The sequence below is a fragment of the Coffea eugenioides genome, chromosome 6, assembly GCF_003713205.1.
Source record: "Coffea eugenioides isolate CCC68of chromosome 6, Ceug_1.0, whole genome shotgun sequence".
NCBI lineage: Eukaryota > Viridiplantae > Streptophyta > Magnoliopsida > Gentianales > Rubiaceae > Coffea > Coffea eugenioides.
This window is the reverse complement of record NC_040040.1, coordinates 9,853,676-9,868,304: the sequence shown is the minus strand read 5'-3', so window position 1 is coordinate 9,868,304 and position 14,629 is coordinate 9,853,676. Positions and strand designations below refer to the sequence as shown.

At 37.3% G+C, this 14,629-nt stretch overlaps 3 protein-coding genes across 8 annotated transcripts; 2 read left to right on the top strand and 1 right to left on the bottom strand.

Moving 5' to 3' along the window:
- Positions 1-304: 304 nt before the first annotated feature.
- LOC113775517 (cytochrome B5-like protein) lies at positions 305-2,445 on the bottom strand. 3 transcript variants are annotated; one of them, XM_027320428.1, is made up of 6 exons: positions 2,250-2,445; positions 1,935-2,086; positions 1,783-1,820; positions 1,072-1,149; positions 866-957; positions 305-524 (listed from the first exon to the last, which is right to left on the bottom strand). In XM_027320428.1, exons 2-6 carry the CDS (start codon positions 2,014-2,016, stop codon positions 458-460), a joined length of 357 nt encoding a protein of 118 aa, XP_027176229.1. In that variant the 5' UTR covers positions 2,017-2,086; positions 2,250-2,445; the 3' UTR covers positions 305-457. The 3 variants fall into 3 exon arrangements, with proteins under 3 accessions (XP_027176229.1, XP_027176230.1, XP_027176231.1); XM_027320429.1 differs by having other exon boundaries at positions 1,938-2,086; XM_027320430.1 differs by having other exon boundaries at positions 1,783-1,875; positions 2,005-2,086.
- Positions 2,446-4,306: 1,861 nt separating this feature from the next.
- Positions 4,307-6,567, top strand: LOC113775878 (senescence/dehydration-associated protein At4g35985, chloroplastic-like). Its single transcript, XM_027320921.1, has 5 exons — positions 4,307-4,906; positions 5,201-5,322; positions 5,502-5,668; positions 5,801-5,885; positions 6,210-6,567. Exons 1-5 carry the CDS (start codon positions 4,322-4,324, stop codon positions 6,373-6,375), a joined length of 1,125 nt encoding a protein of 374 aa, XP_027176722.1. The 5' UTR covers positions 4,307-4,321; the 3' UTR covers positions 6,376-6,567.
- Positions 6,568-7,763: 1,196 nt separating this feature from the next.
- LOC113775642 (uncharacterized protein C3F10.06c-like) lies at positions 7,764-12,567 on the top strand. 4 transcript variants are annotated; one of them, XM_027320595.1, is made up of 8 exons: positions 7,764-8,143; positions 8,626-8,789; positions 9,207-9,873; positions 10,616-10,716; positions 10,817-10,925; positions 11,484-11,543; positions 11,779-11,934; positions 12,266-12,567. In XM_027320595.1, the coding sequence occupies exons 1-8, from the start codon at positions 7,843-7,845 to the stop codon at positions 12,268-12,270; spliced, it is 1,563 nt and encodes a 520-aa protein (XP_027176396.1). In that variant the 5' UTR covers positions 7,764-7,842; the 3' UTR covers positions 12,271-12,567. The 4 variants fall into 4 exon arrangements, with proteins under 4 accessions (XP_027176396.1, XP_027176394.1, XP_027176397.1 ...); XM_027320593.1 differs by lacking the exon at positions 12,266-12,567 and having other exon boundaries at positions 11,779-12,109; XM_027320596.1 differs by lacking the exons at positions 11,779-11,934; positions 12,266-12,567 and adding an exon at positions 11,679-11,757.
- The last annotated feature ends 2,062 nt before the right edge of the window (positions 12,568-14,629 follow it).

The following is a 14,629-nucleotide window of genomic DNA, read 5'->3' as shown; positions in this document are numbered from 1 at the left end:
ATCATGCACTTTCAATTTGCAATAACTGTTGAGATCTATAGCAGAAGCCAAAAACATTTAAAAACATAATTACTTCTCCGGAAGATTGTTCGTCTGAACATTGGGTTCAATTTCTGCAATCTGTTCCTTTTGACTTTATTCTCTTTCCAATTGGTATACTGTAATTCTAGAGCTCCAAATTCAGTAATCAGAACTTAGAAGCCGCTGTAGTGTCAAGTATCTGTTCACCGTCTGAAACTACGGCATTACTTTTTGAATCTTGATTATTGAGAAATTATTAATACAGGGCCAGTCATGCTTAAAATGATCTTGAAAGGCATTAGTTGGATAGCAGCAGCAGAAAAATGGGAAACAATGCGAAGGCACAACATAATGAAAGCAAGAAGATTATCACAACCAGAAAATGCCTCATATGGGCAGATAAGCCTAGGATTACTTGTTTATCGTTAGACAAATGTTAGTTTTGCAGATCTCCAATGTAAAAGTCTTCAATCATGTCGAATACTCGGGTAGCATGCTGTGGCCTGCCAAGACAATATTGTAGTTTGTTTGAGCTCTAAAGCCGGAGAAGTAAAGCAACAAGTATTGCACAAATTTCAGAAACAAGGTAAGATCACAGAAGCAAATCAGCAACTAACCAAAAGAGATAAAGGGCAATAAGCCAAGGAAGTGAAAAACAATTATGGACCAAATGAATTCACACAAAGAACACTTTTACTGAATTTAATTCTTTATAGACAAAAAACGAGGGAGAATAGGCAATGTTGATTCTCCCATTTTCTGCAGTCGTGGTGCAGGCAATTATGTTTTCACTTTTCAAGGTTGATTATGACAAAGGAAACGTTTTCCATACTCAAAGACTTACCCATAGAAGCCTTCCGTTGAGTCATCACCTGCATGTGCGAGGATGGCATCACCACCGGGGTGTTCTTCTACATACGAGGTAACATCATAAACCTATCAAACCAGAAAATGCAAAGGTTTAATCAGAGATCAGCTGTCTTATTAATCTCTTCTGCATAAGGCAGAATTCTCTACTTCCAGGAGCTGTTATGATAATCTGAAGTGAACCTTATCTTTAATGATGATCCAACAGTCTGCCCGCTTGTTATGCAATGAAACTTCAGCTTTAGAGTATGTCTTATAAGCCTGAATAGAAGCAATGGATAGAAGAAACAAAAAGTCAATAAGAGAGTAAGAAATGGACAAGGAACATAATAATGGAACACTACAAGCAATCCACCTAAGGTAGATGACTCGGTTATCAGCTCCCTTCAGATAATGCTTCCCAAAGCAAGGTGGAAAAGCATGCTAAATTAAGCACAGACTGTGGTACTTTTAAAGTGAACTGTTGTCCCGTATAGATGTAATTTGTAGAGTCACTCATACATTACATCCTCTAGCAACATTCAGTGTGTCGAGGTTTCAAACAAGAAACTTTGATAAGGTCATCCTGATATGAACGTGTAATATTTGTATTTGTCAATCTGAAAGGATTCTGGTCAACGGAATAAGCAGCAATGCCTTGATTTCGTTGGAGCGACACTTAACATGCTCACACCTCCAGTTAATTTGCATCAACTACTACACTTTTATCTTGCCCTTTGTCCAACTTAAACAATGACTGAAGAATACCCTAGCAATATTTTCTCTTGACAGCAAAGCTACGCAAAAAACCAATACGATTCTATGCTTTATTCTACACAAAACAAACAAGCAACTCAAATCAAGCAGAAGAGCTGAGGCAAGAAATTAATCAACCAGATAGAGTCTCGATAGTACCTTGGAATTGGCATTTGAATGTACCTGTTTCCCTTGATCTGCATTGTACAGATTCCAACCATGAATGGACAAGAGATTAAATTCGCGTTTACTCTATTCCATCACCAGATTCAAATCACAAAACATAATAAACACATGGGACAAATAAGTACCACCACATTTTCGCAGCCGAGGGATGACAAGCAACAAACCCAATAAGAAGCTCAAAACCAAAGTTATTACCGCAATATCCATTCCCCAACTTCTATAGCTCAATATGAAGCCTCCAAGTAGAGCGAAAAAGTTCGAGATAGAGCACAGAATTCTAAGTGATGAAATAATTAGACATTAATATAATCCAGAGATAAAGCAGCATAACAGATATGAGAAACCATTTCAATGGAGTGCAATTAGATAGCTACGCAGCTTGGGTGAATGAGTGAGAAAGTGTGAAGAACTAATAAAAGGAATGTCAAGAGGGGGCTGACCTGTATTGCAGTTGGGTGGAGTATTTTAATCGGTTAGTTGATTTTCCGGCGCGTTTTCCGCAGTGGAGTTGCCGGCGACTAATGGCGGAGGCCCAGTTGCAAGTTGAGAGAGTTCAGTGGAAGAAAAAGGCTGCTGGTATTGCGCGGTGCGCCCGCGTTCCAGACAGTCACGTGCGGGTTTGGGGTTGAAAGAGGGTAGCACACGGGTCGAGATTCAGGAGTTGGAGTTGTGGACAGCGGGCTGGCATTTCTTTCTTTTCTTTTTTTCTTTTTTAATTAATAACTAATTAGAGGTGTTTGGTAAATAGGTTTCAACTTTCAAGTCAAGACTTGGGTTTCAATTTCAATTAAATTCGTATGGAATGTTTGTGTAACGTCAATCAATTAATTATTAAAAAGAAAAGTAGAGTTTTATTTATTTATTGTATCTTGTCACTATTGTACAATTTATTTAGGGATAATTGCAGAAACCTCCCCTGAGATTTCTGACACTTGCACTGACCTCCCCTGTAATTTGAAAAATTGCACTGACCTCCCCTGAACTTACTAATTCTTTGCAAATTCAGTCCAAATGATTAAAATATTGTTTTAGGGAGTGCAATTAGAATTTTGTACCATATTTGCCCTTGTGCTACATGTCCAATGAATGACAAAGTACTACAAATTAATTAACAATTAATAAACTTTAAAGTGTAAATACAAATCTACAATAAATTAATTGTTAATTGATTTGTACAAAGATTTGTATGTTAAACTACACCCTTTAAAGTTTATTAATCGTTAATTGATTTGTAGTACTTTGTCATTCATTGGACATGTAGCACAAAAGACAAATCTGGTACAAAATTCTAATTTCACTCCCTAAAACAATGTTTTAATCATTTGGACTGAATTTGCAAAGGATTAGTAAGTTCAGGGGAGGTCACTGCAATTTTTCAAACCATAGGGAAGGTCAGTGCAAGTGTCAGAAACCTCAGGGGAGGTTTCTGCAATTATCCCATTTATTTAATATATCTTGTTAGTATTATACAGTTTTTATAACTCGATATCGTTATTCGTCAATGATTTCTACAGCGAAAGTAATTGTGAAATTTGAATTAAACGACCCTGGAGTTGTTATCAATACTTCGATTTCTTCTTGTTTTAAGACCTATTGGCATTGTAAATTTTTTTTTTTAAAAAAAAAAAGTCCCGCATCAACTTATGGAGGCGTGGTGCAATAATCACTGTAGTTTACTTTTTAGGTCAAGAAATTATTGAGGAAATGTATCAACTCTAGAGATGATAACATAAAAACTACAAAAGAAAACTAACTCGGAACTCCTACAGAAAAAAAAAAAATCAAACGTTTGACATTTTATCATTACTAATTCAATTCAGAACTTTCGTATGCGATATGTATGCTTTTTTGGGTTTTCATTGTTGAAAAAATTCTCCCGGTGAGCCAACACTAAATTAGACCATGTTTCATTTGGGCTTAATAGTCCTACCCAGAAGAGCATAATCCCATTGTTGAAAAAAAAATGTTAAAAAATGAGATGAAGATGATACAGCATCGTGCGTTAAAACTTAAAGGGGTAGCCAGAATCCCATCTTCATAAAAAGGATAATGATCGGATTTTCTAAGAGTCCTAAATGTTTTTAACTGAGACTTTTGACCGATGGATCAACCAGGTTAGCCTTGATTATTGAGTAGACTCGAATCGCAAACAAACAATTCAGATGGAAAATGGATAGAAAATCTCCAGACTGACATTGGACTATTTTCAGCAGCCTGACCAGGTATGGCCGACTGTTCAACAAAGTTGAGACTCGAGCCCATAAATGTCTTCCGCCGAAAGTAAAAAAAAATCACCTTTTGCAAGAAGTCAAAGAAATCAGGAACGAAAGGAAGAATAATACCTTGACATGACCTTGCTTTTGAAGATTGGAATAAAGCTACTATATCATGGAATCAATCGCAGCACAACCTTCTCTGTTAACCATCTACTTTTTATCTTTATAATCTCCTCCCACTATCATTTCTTTCCTTTCTCTATGATTGTTCTCATTTTCACTACAGGAAGAGGAAAATGAACTGCTTTAGGCCCAAGAGATCAAAAAGTTCCCCGACTATGACTCCAGCATCGGCTGATCAGTTACCAAAGCAAGAAATCCCAGAAAGCAAAAATGTAAGACATGAAGTTCTATTGAGCATTCCAGGATGCAAAGCTCATCTGATGGATGCAGGAGAAACCGTTGAGCTCGCCAGCGGAGATTTCGAGCTTGTTCGTATATCAGATGATAATGTTTCTCTTGCTACTGTCATAAAGATTGGTGATGAACTTCAGTGGCCTTTGACAAAAGATGAACCTGTGGTGAAGCTTGATGCTCTTCACTATCTGTTTTCTTTACCAATGAAAGATGGTGATCCTTTGAGTTATGGCATAACATTTTCAGGACTGAACAGCGGGAATTTGGGATTGCTGGACTCGTTCCTCAGTGAGCATGCATTATTGACAGCATCAGCATCGGCGACTAAAAATAAGAACGTCAATTGGAAGGAGTTTGCACCGAGAATTGATAACTATAACCATGTCTTGGCAAAGGCTATCGCGGGAGGTACAGGCCAGATTGTCAAGGGAATCTTCAAATGTAGCAATGCTTATGCCAACCAGGTCAGTCTTAGTAAGTTAAACAACATAACAAAATAAAAGTTGCTCCCTCCTAACCTGAAATTACTGCTTCCATAAGCTTAGCTTTTTCCTGGTCAAAAGGCATTTTTACAAAACCAAATTTTCATTTGAGCAAATAAATGAAAGGTGTTCTGTCTTACTCAGCTTCTAGAAAGCTTTGCTGTCTGGTCACGACGCTTGTGATTTTCCTTTCACAGTTTTACTAGTTCTCATTTCCATTAGCCTGAAATCTTGCAAGATTGCATTCTGAATACGGAATTTGCTTGCAACAAGCAGGTTCATAAAGGAGGGGAAACAATTTTGGTAGCAGAGGGAAATAGTGTTTCGGCAACTTCCAGTAAAAGGAGCAATAATAGTGATTCCCAAAAGAAGAATGCTGTGAATAAAAGCCTGAAACGGTATTATGTAATTTCAATACCTGCATTAGCTTATTATTCCAGAGAGCACTTTTATTTCAGAACGTCGCAAGTATTAACTGGATTTTACCATTTCATTAGTGGCAGAAAGTTGTCACTTTATTTTGGCAAGTCGAAAGTATTAACTAACCTCACAAAAAAAAAAATCTTTTTATTTAAAGTGTGAGAAAGTTGTCCAAGATGACAGAAAAGATGAGCAAAGCAATGCTTGATGGGGTTGGTATTGCCACTGGGTCAGTGATGGCACCAGTTGTTCGATCACAAGCTGGAAAGGCATTCTTCACCATGCTACCAGGGGAGGTACTCTTGGCTTCCCTTGATGCTGTCAGTAAGTAAAAACTTTAAATTTGGATGCCCTTTTATGCATTCTACGAAATCTTTAAATTTGGACTTTTTTTTTCAGTTTCTGTTTTTTAGAATAGATTAATTAGTGGTACTTTAATTGTCCATAAAACCACAGACAAGATTATCGATGCAGCTGAAGCTGCTGAGAAACAGGCTTTGTCTGCTACATCAGGCGCTGTGACAAGGATGGTGACTAAAAGGTGAAGCGCTTGTAAAATTGAAAGAGTCATGCGTGGTTTTCTTTCTCATTTCCCAATTCTTGCAAATGCTTCTTGCTATAGGTTCGAAAGCATTGTATGGTCTTCTGGTTTGCAAAATGTTTTCCTAACTACAATATTCGATCCTGAATGTTTCATGCATATCAAGAATGCGAACGCCACTCGAATAAACCACCATATTATTCGTAAATGTGCTTAATGATCCATCCATTCTCTCAAGCGACATTGCTCCACCTATACTTTCTTGGTGATAAATAATGACAGCAAAGATTTGTGATTTGTTTTGGTAATACTGGAAAAACACAGGTTTGGAGAAAGTGCAGGGGAGGCAACCGAAGACGTGCTGGCGACTGCAGGACACTGTGCAGGCTTCGCCTGGAACGTGTTCAAGATAAGGAAAGCCATAAATCCTGCATCATCTGCGTCCTCAGGGGTTCTCAAGAATGCAGCAAAGACTGGAACTATGCGATAGATTGATTAAGCCCGTAATTGAATTCAAATTGATTTATATATTGCCCTTTTTTTCTTCCGGGGAACATTTATCACTGCATGAAGAATTGTGGTTCGAAGCTTGATGTCTCGTGTATCTTAATAGCTCTCATATTCGAGTGTAACAATGGTCTTGAATGGTAGTGTACTATAATCATTTAATTAACTATTCTATCTTTTTTTGTTTTGTCAGACATTATTTTCTTTTGAATGAGTAAGAACTACTAATCCTAACACTATTCAAATCTGAAAGGACCTTTCTAATGGCTGTAATCAAACTGAGTTGCTCGTGAGCAGTCAAAAACTTGACTCGAACCGAGTTCGAGTCGAGGTCAATAAGCCGAGCAAGTCGAGTTTGAGTATTCAGATGTAATGCTTGAAGGCTTGTCAAGTTTTATCGAGTTTTTTTATTTTAATTTTTCAATGTATTATTATTATGAAATTATCCTTATGTTCAAAAAAGTGGTTGAATTTACGAAATGTTTCAAATCGTATGAAAATTTTTTAAAGGATAATAATATTTTTTCACTCAAAAATTGTCAAGAAAATGAAATTTTTCTGACTCGAATTCGATAAGATTCGCATTGGCTCGAGCTAATACGAGTTGAATTTGAGTTCTGTAAATAATCATCAAGCTGGAGGTCGAGTTCTAATAATACTATTCATTTGAATTCAAGTTCGAGTATTTCTCTTGTATATCGAGTCGAGAGCTTGATTATCGACTGGAGTATGGCGATACTCGAATTCGACTCGATTCGATTTTTACCTCTGTATAAATGTATAGATGTTTTGTGGATCCATGCACCAATTTTGTAGAGCATCTCAAAGTTCTCATTTTGGAAGCTTGCGTTGCTATATCATCATCGGCAAAGGGACAAATCTTTTCGCACAAAAAACGATGAATTGAAAACTTTTGTAGCAATTTTTAATTATCACAATTAATCACTTCTCACCTGGTAAGGATTAAATAATTGCATATTAAAATCTCTAATTAGGTAGATTCATTCATGCGGTTGCTGTAGCTTTTGTCCTGCTCCGCCGGCCCAGTTGCAACTGATTTGTTAAAAATAAAATAAAATAAAATAAATACGCAATTTATCAATACTCGAAATATAAATATATTTGGAGTACTACATATTTTAAAGGTGGCTCTCTTTTATTTTTCAATTCTTTTATTATCAAAGAGAAGAATTAACAAAATTCGGAAGAGTGTAAAAATAAATTAATAATAAAAAAGAAAAAAAATTCAGAAGAGCACACGTCATGCTCAGCCCAATAACTTTGCATTGCAATGCCCATCTCAACCAGTAATTACACTACTATTTCAGTCATATTAGACCGCCCCTCGAAATCGAAGGCGCATCTTAGATTTTTCCTCAACTGCATCCAGGCTGCACCGAGCTGAAAAGTTATTAGTAGCGCGAACGATTTTCAGGCGGCAGGCAGGGAAATGGAATCGGCGGCGTTAGACTTAGACATGGAACGACTAAGCATATACAAAGCAGCTCGGACCATAAAGCGCAGAGACAACACTCTCTACAACGCTCTCCGCTCGATTTACGAGGACTCTATCTTCGTCGGTGAGATCTCTCAGATATGGCCGGAGCTTCCCTTGCTCGCCAACCTCCGTTGCGGCCTCTGGTACTCCTCCAACTTTCAATCCACCTGTTATTTCAAATCCACTGATGGCCACACCAACAATTGGTCCTTCAATACCTCTCGCCTCAACCTCCACGTCGCCCTCCTCTCCGGTACCTCTCGCCTTATTTTGGATGACTGTAACATGTTTTTTAGACAATTTTCCGTGTCTTTTCTTTCCATTATTATTTCTGAATTTATTAGTATTATGGGACATAGCAATTACACTTTGACATCATTTTATGAGCAGAAAATAAGGCTACAACTGGTTTGATTATGATACTCTTATCCTACGGGGCCTTAGGAGTAGGAGAATTGGTAACAGAAAATAGAAGCGAAAATAAGTTAAGTAATGCAGGAATAAAAGTTTGTATAAGTAGCTTAGTATCAATTCTGAACTCTTTGGATTGCGACATTCACTTATTTCGTTGGTAAGTTATATTCAGTTATGCGGAGGATGATCAGGAAACTGCATTATGGTTTTTGGTATAAATGTAGATGCTTCGAGGAAAATATCTTTGATCCAATAAAAAGCTGTTTTTGTTAAAGGATAGGTTCTATGGATTATGGAGTTAATCTTATGTTGGATGGGTAGGACAGAAGGGAGGATGCATGATTGTTGATTCAACCAGAAAAGGGAAGAGATTTCCAGATAGTATGTCAAAGACCATTCCGATTTGGACCTGTGTATTAAATCGTGCAATCTTCAATTACAGAAATAGATCAGTGGGTGGTGGCTCTGGAAGTCCCCAGGATAGAGTAAGTAACAAGTTTTTTAAAGGTTTGTGAATTTTACATTGTTTTTGACAGTTTGGTTGTAGGATTGGAAATTACAATTGTTACAAATTTGTTGCTGGTTTGTGTATGTTGTGTTGTTACTATTTGTGCAGTATATCTCTTTGGATGCTGCATCTTCCTGTGCTTGTATTCTCTGTCTTGCTTGTGCAGTCAGAATATACTGTTTTTGACTTAAGATCTCTTCAACTGTTTCACTTCTCCATGTTGAAGGGTAATTAAAGACCGGTCAACTGTTTCACTGAGCTGTCTAATGCACAACTACTAGCTCTGTTGACAGAAGTTCTTGTACAATATATTACCTGCATAAATCTTGATATACCTGTGCTTCAACGGGTATCAAATGTTTCTGATTTACCTAGAGAAGATGATACAATGCAGGTCTCTTCTGATTGGGATTGGTCCTTGCATCTTCCCCTCTGGGTATCAGAAACTGAGAAATTGCTTATTGAGGACCGCTTGGAAGGTTGGACCGCGGAACTAGAGGCAAGTGGAGCTGATATTGCGTCTCTTGCTTTGTCCCTGGAAAAACCACTGCGTCCTTTGTGGATCTCACACAAAACTGTCATCTGGTTAAATGAAGTGCCTGAATATGATTCTTGGGATTTCACACCTATAATGTTAGTGTCCGCTTCCTCCCCAAGTGGTGCTTATCAGCAAAAGACCACCTCTGAGTTTAGTTGGAATTATATTCCTGGGGCTGGAGATGATGAAGAAAGTTGGGCTAGAGGGTTATCACCTAACCTTTTCTGGAAGCATGCATACGATCTTATAAACTCAGGACCCAATTTATGTAACCAGAAGGTGGCTGACATTGTTGAAAAGGATAGAGTATATCGTGCTCAAAGAGGGGGAAATGCTTCTCAGATATCTGTCAGGCCTTCAAAATTTTCGAGGACCTTGGATGACCTACCTATCAAACAGCCAATGGAACTGGAAGTTCCAAACCTAGATGAAAATAAAGACTCTTCAAGTTCAAGTACTTTAGATAACTCTACCATATTCTGGCTGGACTTGACAAATGTAGCAGTTGGTGCAACTCGTCTTGGTATACTGGTTCTTTATTCTCCTTTCCTGGCTGAATGCTTACTCTTGTTTCTCTTTCGTTGTTGCTATCCTCTTTTTGTAAATAGCTGATTTCCAAGAACTCAAATGGCAGTAGAAATTCTACCCTTTTTTTTTTTGTGAAAATGGATAAACAGAGTCACACAAAACAATGATGACAAGTTGTGTGGAAACCAACTTATGTGGTCGTTGTACCCTGGTATAATGCAATTGGATAATCCCAGGAACAGCAAGACAGTGAGAGCTCCACTTCTAGGGAGCTAAGATAACTTGTAATGACACCAGTTCTCATTCTCATCTTGCATACTATGAGTCCTTTTTGGCATTTTCAACTATTCAAGAACAACAATAAAAATGCGTATCTCCTTACCAAGGGTGCTTGGGATCACATTTTTTTTTTATACACCATTTAAGATACATTATGATTTTGAAGTGCTACTCTATTTAGAAAAGTAAGATAATTTTCAGTCTTATGCGGTAGTCTTTATTGTTCCCTTCTTTAATATATGCATTAACGTTTCTTCTCTGGAGCTTTGTGCTTTGATTGCATAGTTTTTGTGAGAATGAGCCGATTTTTTGTTTCTCCATCATGATTGAAGCTACGAAGTAGACTGACTACGAACTTCATCTGTCCACATCAGTTTTCTGTCTATTAATTGCTGCATTTGTGGCTATTAGTTGTTTAAGTCCTTTTGTTATCTCTGAATAAGATTTACAAAATGCAGCTATGGAGATCTCATGTAGTGACAGCTTGTTGAGTTGCGGTGGAGAGTCACTTTCACGATGCCTAGAGAATGCCGAAGCTTATTTACATCTGCAAATTGTTGTATGTATTGCTGATTTTGTCTGAGAGAGGTGTTACATAAAAATGTAACAAATGCTATAATGCATTCTCATTTACACTTTCTTTTCTTTTTCATGGACAGAGCTCAAAATTTGATCGGTTTTCCCTGTTTAGAAATCTGCCTTATGCCCTGGATTTTGCTAGGCTGAACTTAAGGCAAGGGAAAAGACTCATTATTTGCTGCAATGATGGTAAGCACTGTGTCCTGCAATTACTGTATTCTCCTCTATGGAAATGGCATGGAATCTCTTCCCCTTCCCAATTTTATAGCTCATAAACTAATTCTTTACACGCTTCTCTTCATATAGTAGGGGTAGAGTTGGTCCTTCATTTGCAACCTTGACATTTTATCTTGTTTTTGTAAATTATCATATGCTGTGCTGAGCATTTACCCCAATTACAGCCTTGCCACTGCAGCGCAATTGGCATTCTGCTTTGTTCTCTGCCACAAAAAATACTTTCCCCCCTTTTTTCATCAAATTTCCAGCCTTAAATGACCCTAGAGATGTAACCACCAATGTCAGGCTAAACATAGTTCAAACCTTTTTTTTTTTCAGGGACATCTGTTGGGAATGAGAATTTATAGGATATGCTTTGCTGCAGTTTAATTTCTTCATGTGGAATAGATAGTAGAAGAGCCTGTTTAACCACATTTTAGGTCTCCTGTTAATGGTGTCTTTTACGCGTTAAACCTAGCTTAAGATCTTTGTGTATCTTCTTAAATGTGATGAAATTTGTTCTTCTTGCAGGACAAGACATCAGTATATGTGTTTGTCTGGCAATCTTGGTATCATTATTCAACGACAAAGGTATGCATTAAGATATATAACCAAATCATGATTTTTATTTTTTTTTTTTTTGGGGGGGGGGGGGGGGGTACCGGATCAATTTTGTATTGTTGTTTTCGCCTCTTTCTTAGACAATTACTCTAACTGATCATGTAGGAGCCTGCTTGAAAGTTTTCATCCGTTGTGATGGGGCTTGTTGCTAGATCACCATTTGTCTTTTAAGCGGTCATTTTCTAATGTTAAGAACTTTCACCAGGACAATTCGATGATGGGAAATCTTTCAGCGAGACACATATGACTAAGTCAGAATTGCGACGGCGGTTGGTTTTTATCTGTAAATTTGCTGTAAATGCTCGCCCTTCCAGAGGAAATTTGAAGCAAGTCTTTAATTATCTTAGTGGCGGGAGTGCCGGTAATGCTTCATCTAAATAACATTTGAAAGACTTGAGGTTTTCGATTTGTTTGATTAAAAAAAAATGTCAATTCGATAAGAGATAAAAAGAAAATGGTTTTTTAAATGGAATCTTCTGTCGTTGTTGTGTACGGCTTCTTTAAAATGGAATCTTGTGTTGTCTGTTTGTCCTCTACGTCCCTTGCTATATAGATTATAATTAAATACTAGTCCACAGTTAAAACACTTGCGGTGCTGGAGTTTGATTAGGCGTCGCTATACTGTCTTTCATTTGGCTATTGGACTAATGCGGTTGAAATGAAAAGTGGAGGTGACATTGATTGATTGCCAGGTTAAGGTGAAAGCAAATCCGCGAAGGATGGATGACCAACTCTATTGTAGTTGACGAAAAAGAGGGCATACATCCCTTTGCTTTAATTGAGATGAGAAAAGGTGAGCAGCCTAAAGCCAAGTTTCACGCACGGACAAGGGGCACAACGGTTGCAGGTGCAACCGTTTGTATCAATTGTGTGCATTTTGTACTGCGCGTAACATCGGTAGCACAGGGTGTAACTTTCTTTATACATAGCATAATTTTAGAACACTTTTCTGTGGGATTCACACATGGTGTGAAAATCGAGTTACCACATGTAATTTGAGTCGCACAAATTTTTGGGCCAAAATCACAGCCGTGAACTCGCAGGAACGGTTGTCAGAGATCTGACAACCGTTCCTGCCCCATTTCCTTCACGTATGGTCTGTGTCTTTTTCCAGTTAGTTAAACGAGTCCTCTGCCAATATAACTACTCAATTTTTGCTATTGGTGCTTTACGGTTTAGAACAATAGGGCCATCCTGTTTCCTTTGTCCTTATCCCTTAGAATAATGAATTTATGGGCCAAGGATTGAGCGAAGGTAATTGTTCTACGGCTTGGATTGGGTTTCAGTTCATAAAGATTATGTGGACTCCTCTTACCACTCCAAAATTTAGTGGATTTTTGGTGTTAAAGTGTGTGCCAGATTCTGTGGACTCGTCATGGCACTACAATATTTAAGTAGTTTGGGGATTGAGATGTTAGGCCAGCTTAGCAAACATTTGAAACATCAGATCAAACTGTAAAAAATTGCCTGTCGTGAGTTGCTAACCTCGCTGTTGATTAAAGTGAGTTTTAATAGTACGCTCCATTAATTGAGATCTTAAATTACTTTTTCTTTGGTCATTTTCGTACGATAGCAGCAATTAGGGCTTTTTAAAATGTAGATCGCTGCAATAATTACGAGCAATCATGCGCCTGCAAAATACTTATCTGTGTAAACAAACAAACAAACAAACAAACATGACCTCTAATATCTGTGTGAGTTAATGGGTCTGCAAGCTTGACCTCTAACAAAAATACCCCCTTACTATACTACGTTTTTATTTTAAAAAGTTTTCTACCTCTTTTTTCCAATGAAATTTAACATGTGGTTTAATTTTGACCGCTCTAATCTATGGTATTAAAGTTTTACATGAAAGGAGCATGTGTATTAGAGAATACACTAACAATTGATTATTTTGAAAAAATTGCAAAGAAAAGATCTTAATAAACAAAACCTATTAGACAAGAAAAAAAAAACCGAAATAACTGACATGTGAACGCGGCGTGATTGTACAAAATCCGTAATTGACTTTGAATTGTCTACGCATAAGGAAATGGAATATATTTTTTTTCTTAATTTCTTAAATTGGAAAATAGATGAACTTGATTTGTATTTAATTAATTACATAGAAGAAATATGTATAGTTTATTCAATTTTGTAAATTAGTAAATGGACTTCCTATACTTTTTGTTGGAGAAAATTTTTATCTTCTCAAACTAAACAATTCAAACCTAGTTTAGAATAAAAAAGATAAGAGGGGGAGGGGGGGGGAATCGGCATAATGAAAGGGTATTTTGTCTCTTGGAGGTTAAATGACACAAATAAAAAGATTAGAGAGTAAAGTGAGAATCAGGATATACCTGAGAGAAATAAAATAACTCTTGCGTGCTTTCTTTGTCACCAAGTATGGGTATATGATAAAAGTTCAAAAATTCAGAGTTCCGGGGCCGAACCATTTGATCGTTGTAAACAATCGACGCCAATCTCAAAAGAAGAAAGCAAGCTTTAAATATGTGTCTGGTACATTCAATGGCAAAGGCAAAGCTTCGTCATAATGGTTTAGGATTCAATTAGTGGTTTGCAGTGGGGACTCGCTATCTTCACGTACACCATATCTTGCAAACTGCTGTGCAAAGCCTAATGTATCGCATGGGCCTCCCAACCAGTGAAAGTTAGGAACTCTTTAGCATATAAATTAAGAGAAACGATGATAGTCCTTTCATTCCACCGTGAATAACATAAAAGGTACTCAGTCATTATTACTTTATCGAAATTGACGATAGAGTCGTAATCATACTCTGAAATGTTTATTCTGTATTTAAGGTAGATTATAATGGTCGTAATCATACTCTGAAATGTTTATTCTGTATTTAAGGTAGATTATAATGGTTTTTACTTGATAAGAAACTCGTGGCAGAGTTATAATCAGACTTCAGCATGCATATCCTAAGCAGTGTTGTTGCGATACCAATATTCCAGCGGATAGAAGAACAGAGACCCTCCTGTTGATTGTTACTGGTTTTAATAGCTTAAGTCACCGTTCTTGAGACCAAATTAAGATGCACATAAGAGTCCAG

Coding starts and splice junctions, on each gene's coding strand:
- LOC113775517 (XM_027320428.1), bottom strand. CDS start 2,016: ATGGATATTGCGGTAATAACTTTGGTTTTGAGCTTCTTATTGGGTTTG. Junction 1,821..1,934: donor TCGGCTGCGAAAATGTGGTG/GTACTTATTTGT, acceptor TGTACAATGCAG/ATCAAGGGAAACAGGTACAT. Junction 1,150..1,782: donor ATTCAAATGCCAATTCCAAG/GTACTATCGAGA, acceptor GCTTCTATTCAG/GCTTATAAGACATACTCTAA.
- LOC113775878 (XM_027320921.1), top strand. CDS start 4,322: ATGAACTGCTTTAGGCCCAAGAGATCAAAAAGTTCCCCGACTATGACT. Junction 4,907..5,200: donor GCAATGCTTATGCCAACCAG/GTCAGTCTTAGT, acceptor TGCAACAAGCAG/GTTCATAAAGGAGGGGAAAC. Junction 5,323..5,501: donor GTGAATAAAAGCCTGAAACG/GTATTATGTAAT, acceptor TTTTATTTAAAG/TGTGAGAAAGTTGTCCAAGA.
- LOC113775642 (XM_027320593.1), top strand. CDS start 7,843: ATGGAATCGGCGGCGTTAGACTTAGACATGGAACGACTAAGCATATAC. Junction 8,144..8,625: donor CCACGTCGCCCTCCTCTCCG/GTACCTCTCGCC, acceptor TTGGATGGGTAG/GACAGAAGGGAGGATGCATG. Junction 10,717..10,816: donor ATTTACATCTGCAAATTGTT/GTATGTATTGCT, acceptor TTTCATGGACAG/AGCTCAAAATTTGATCGGTT.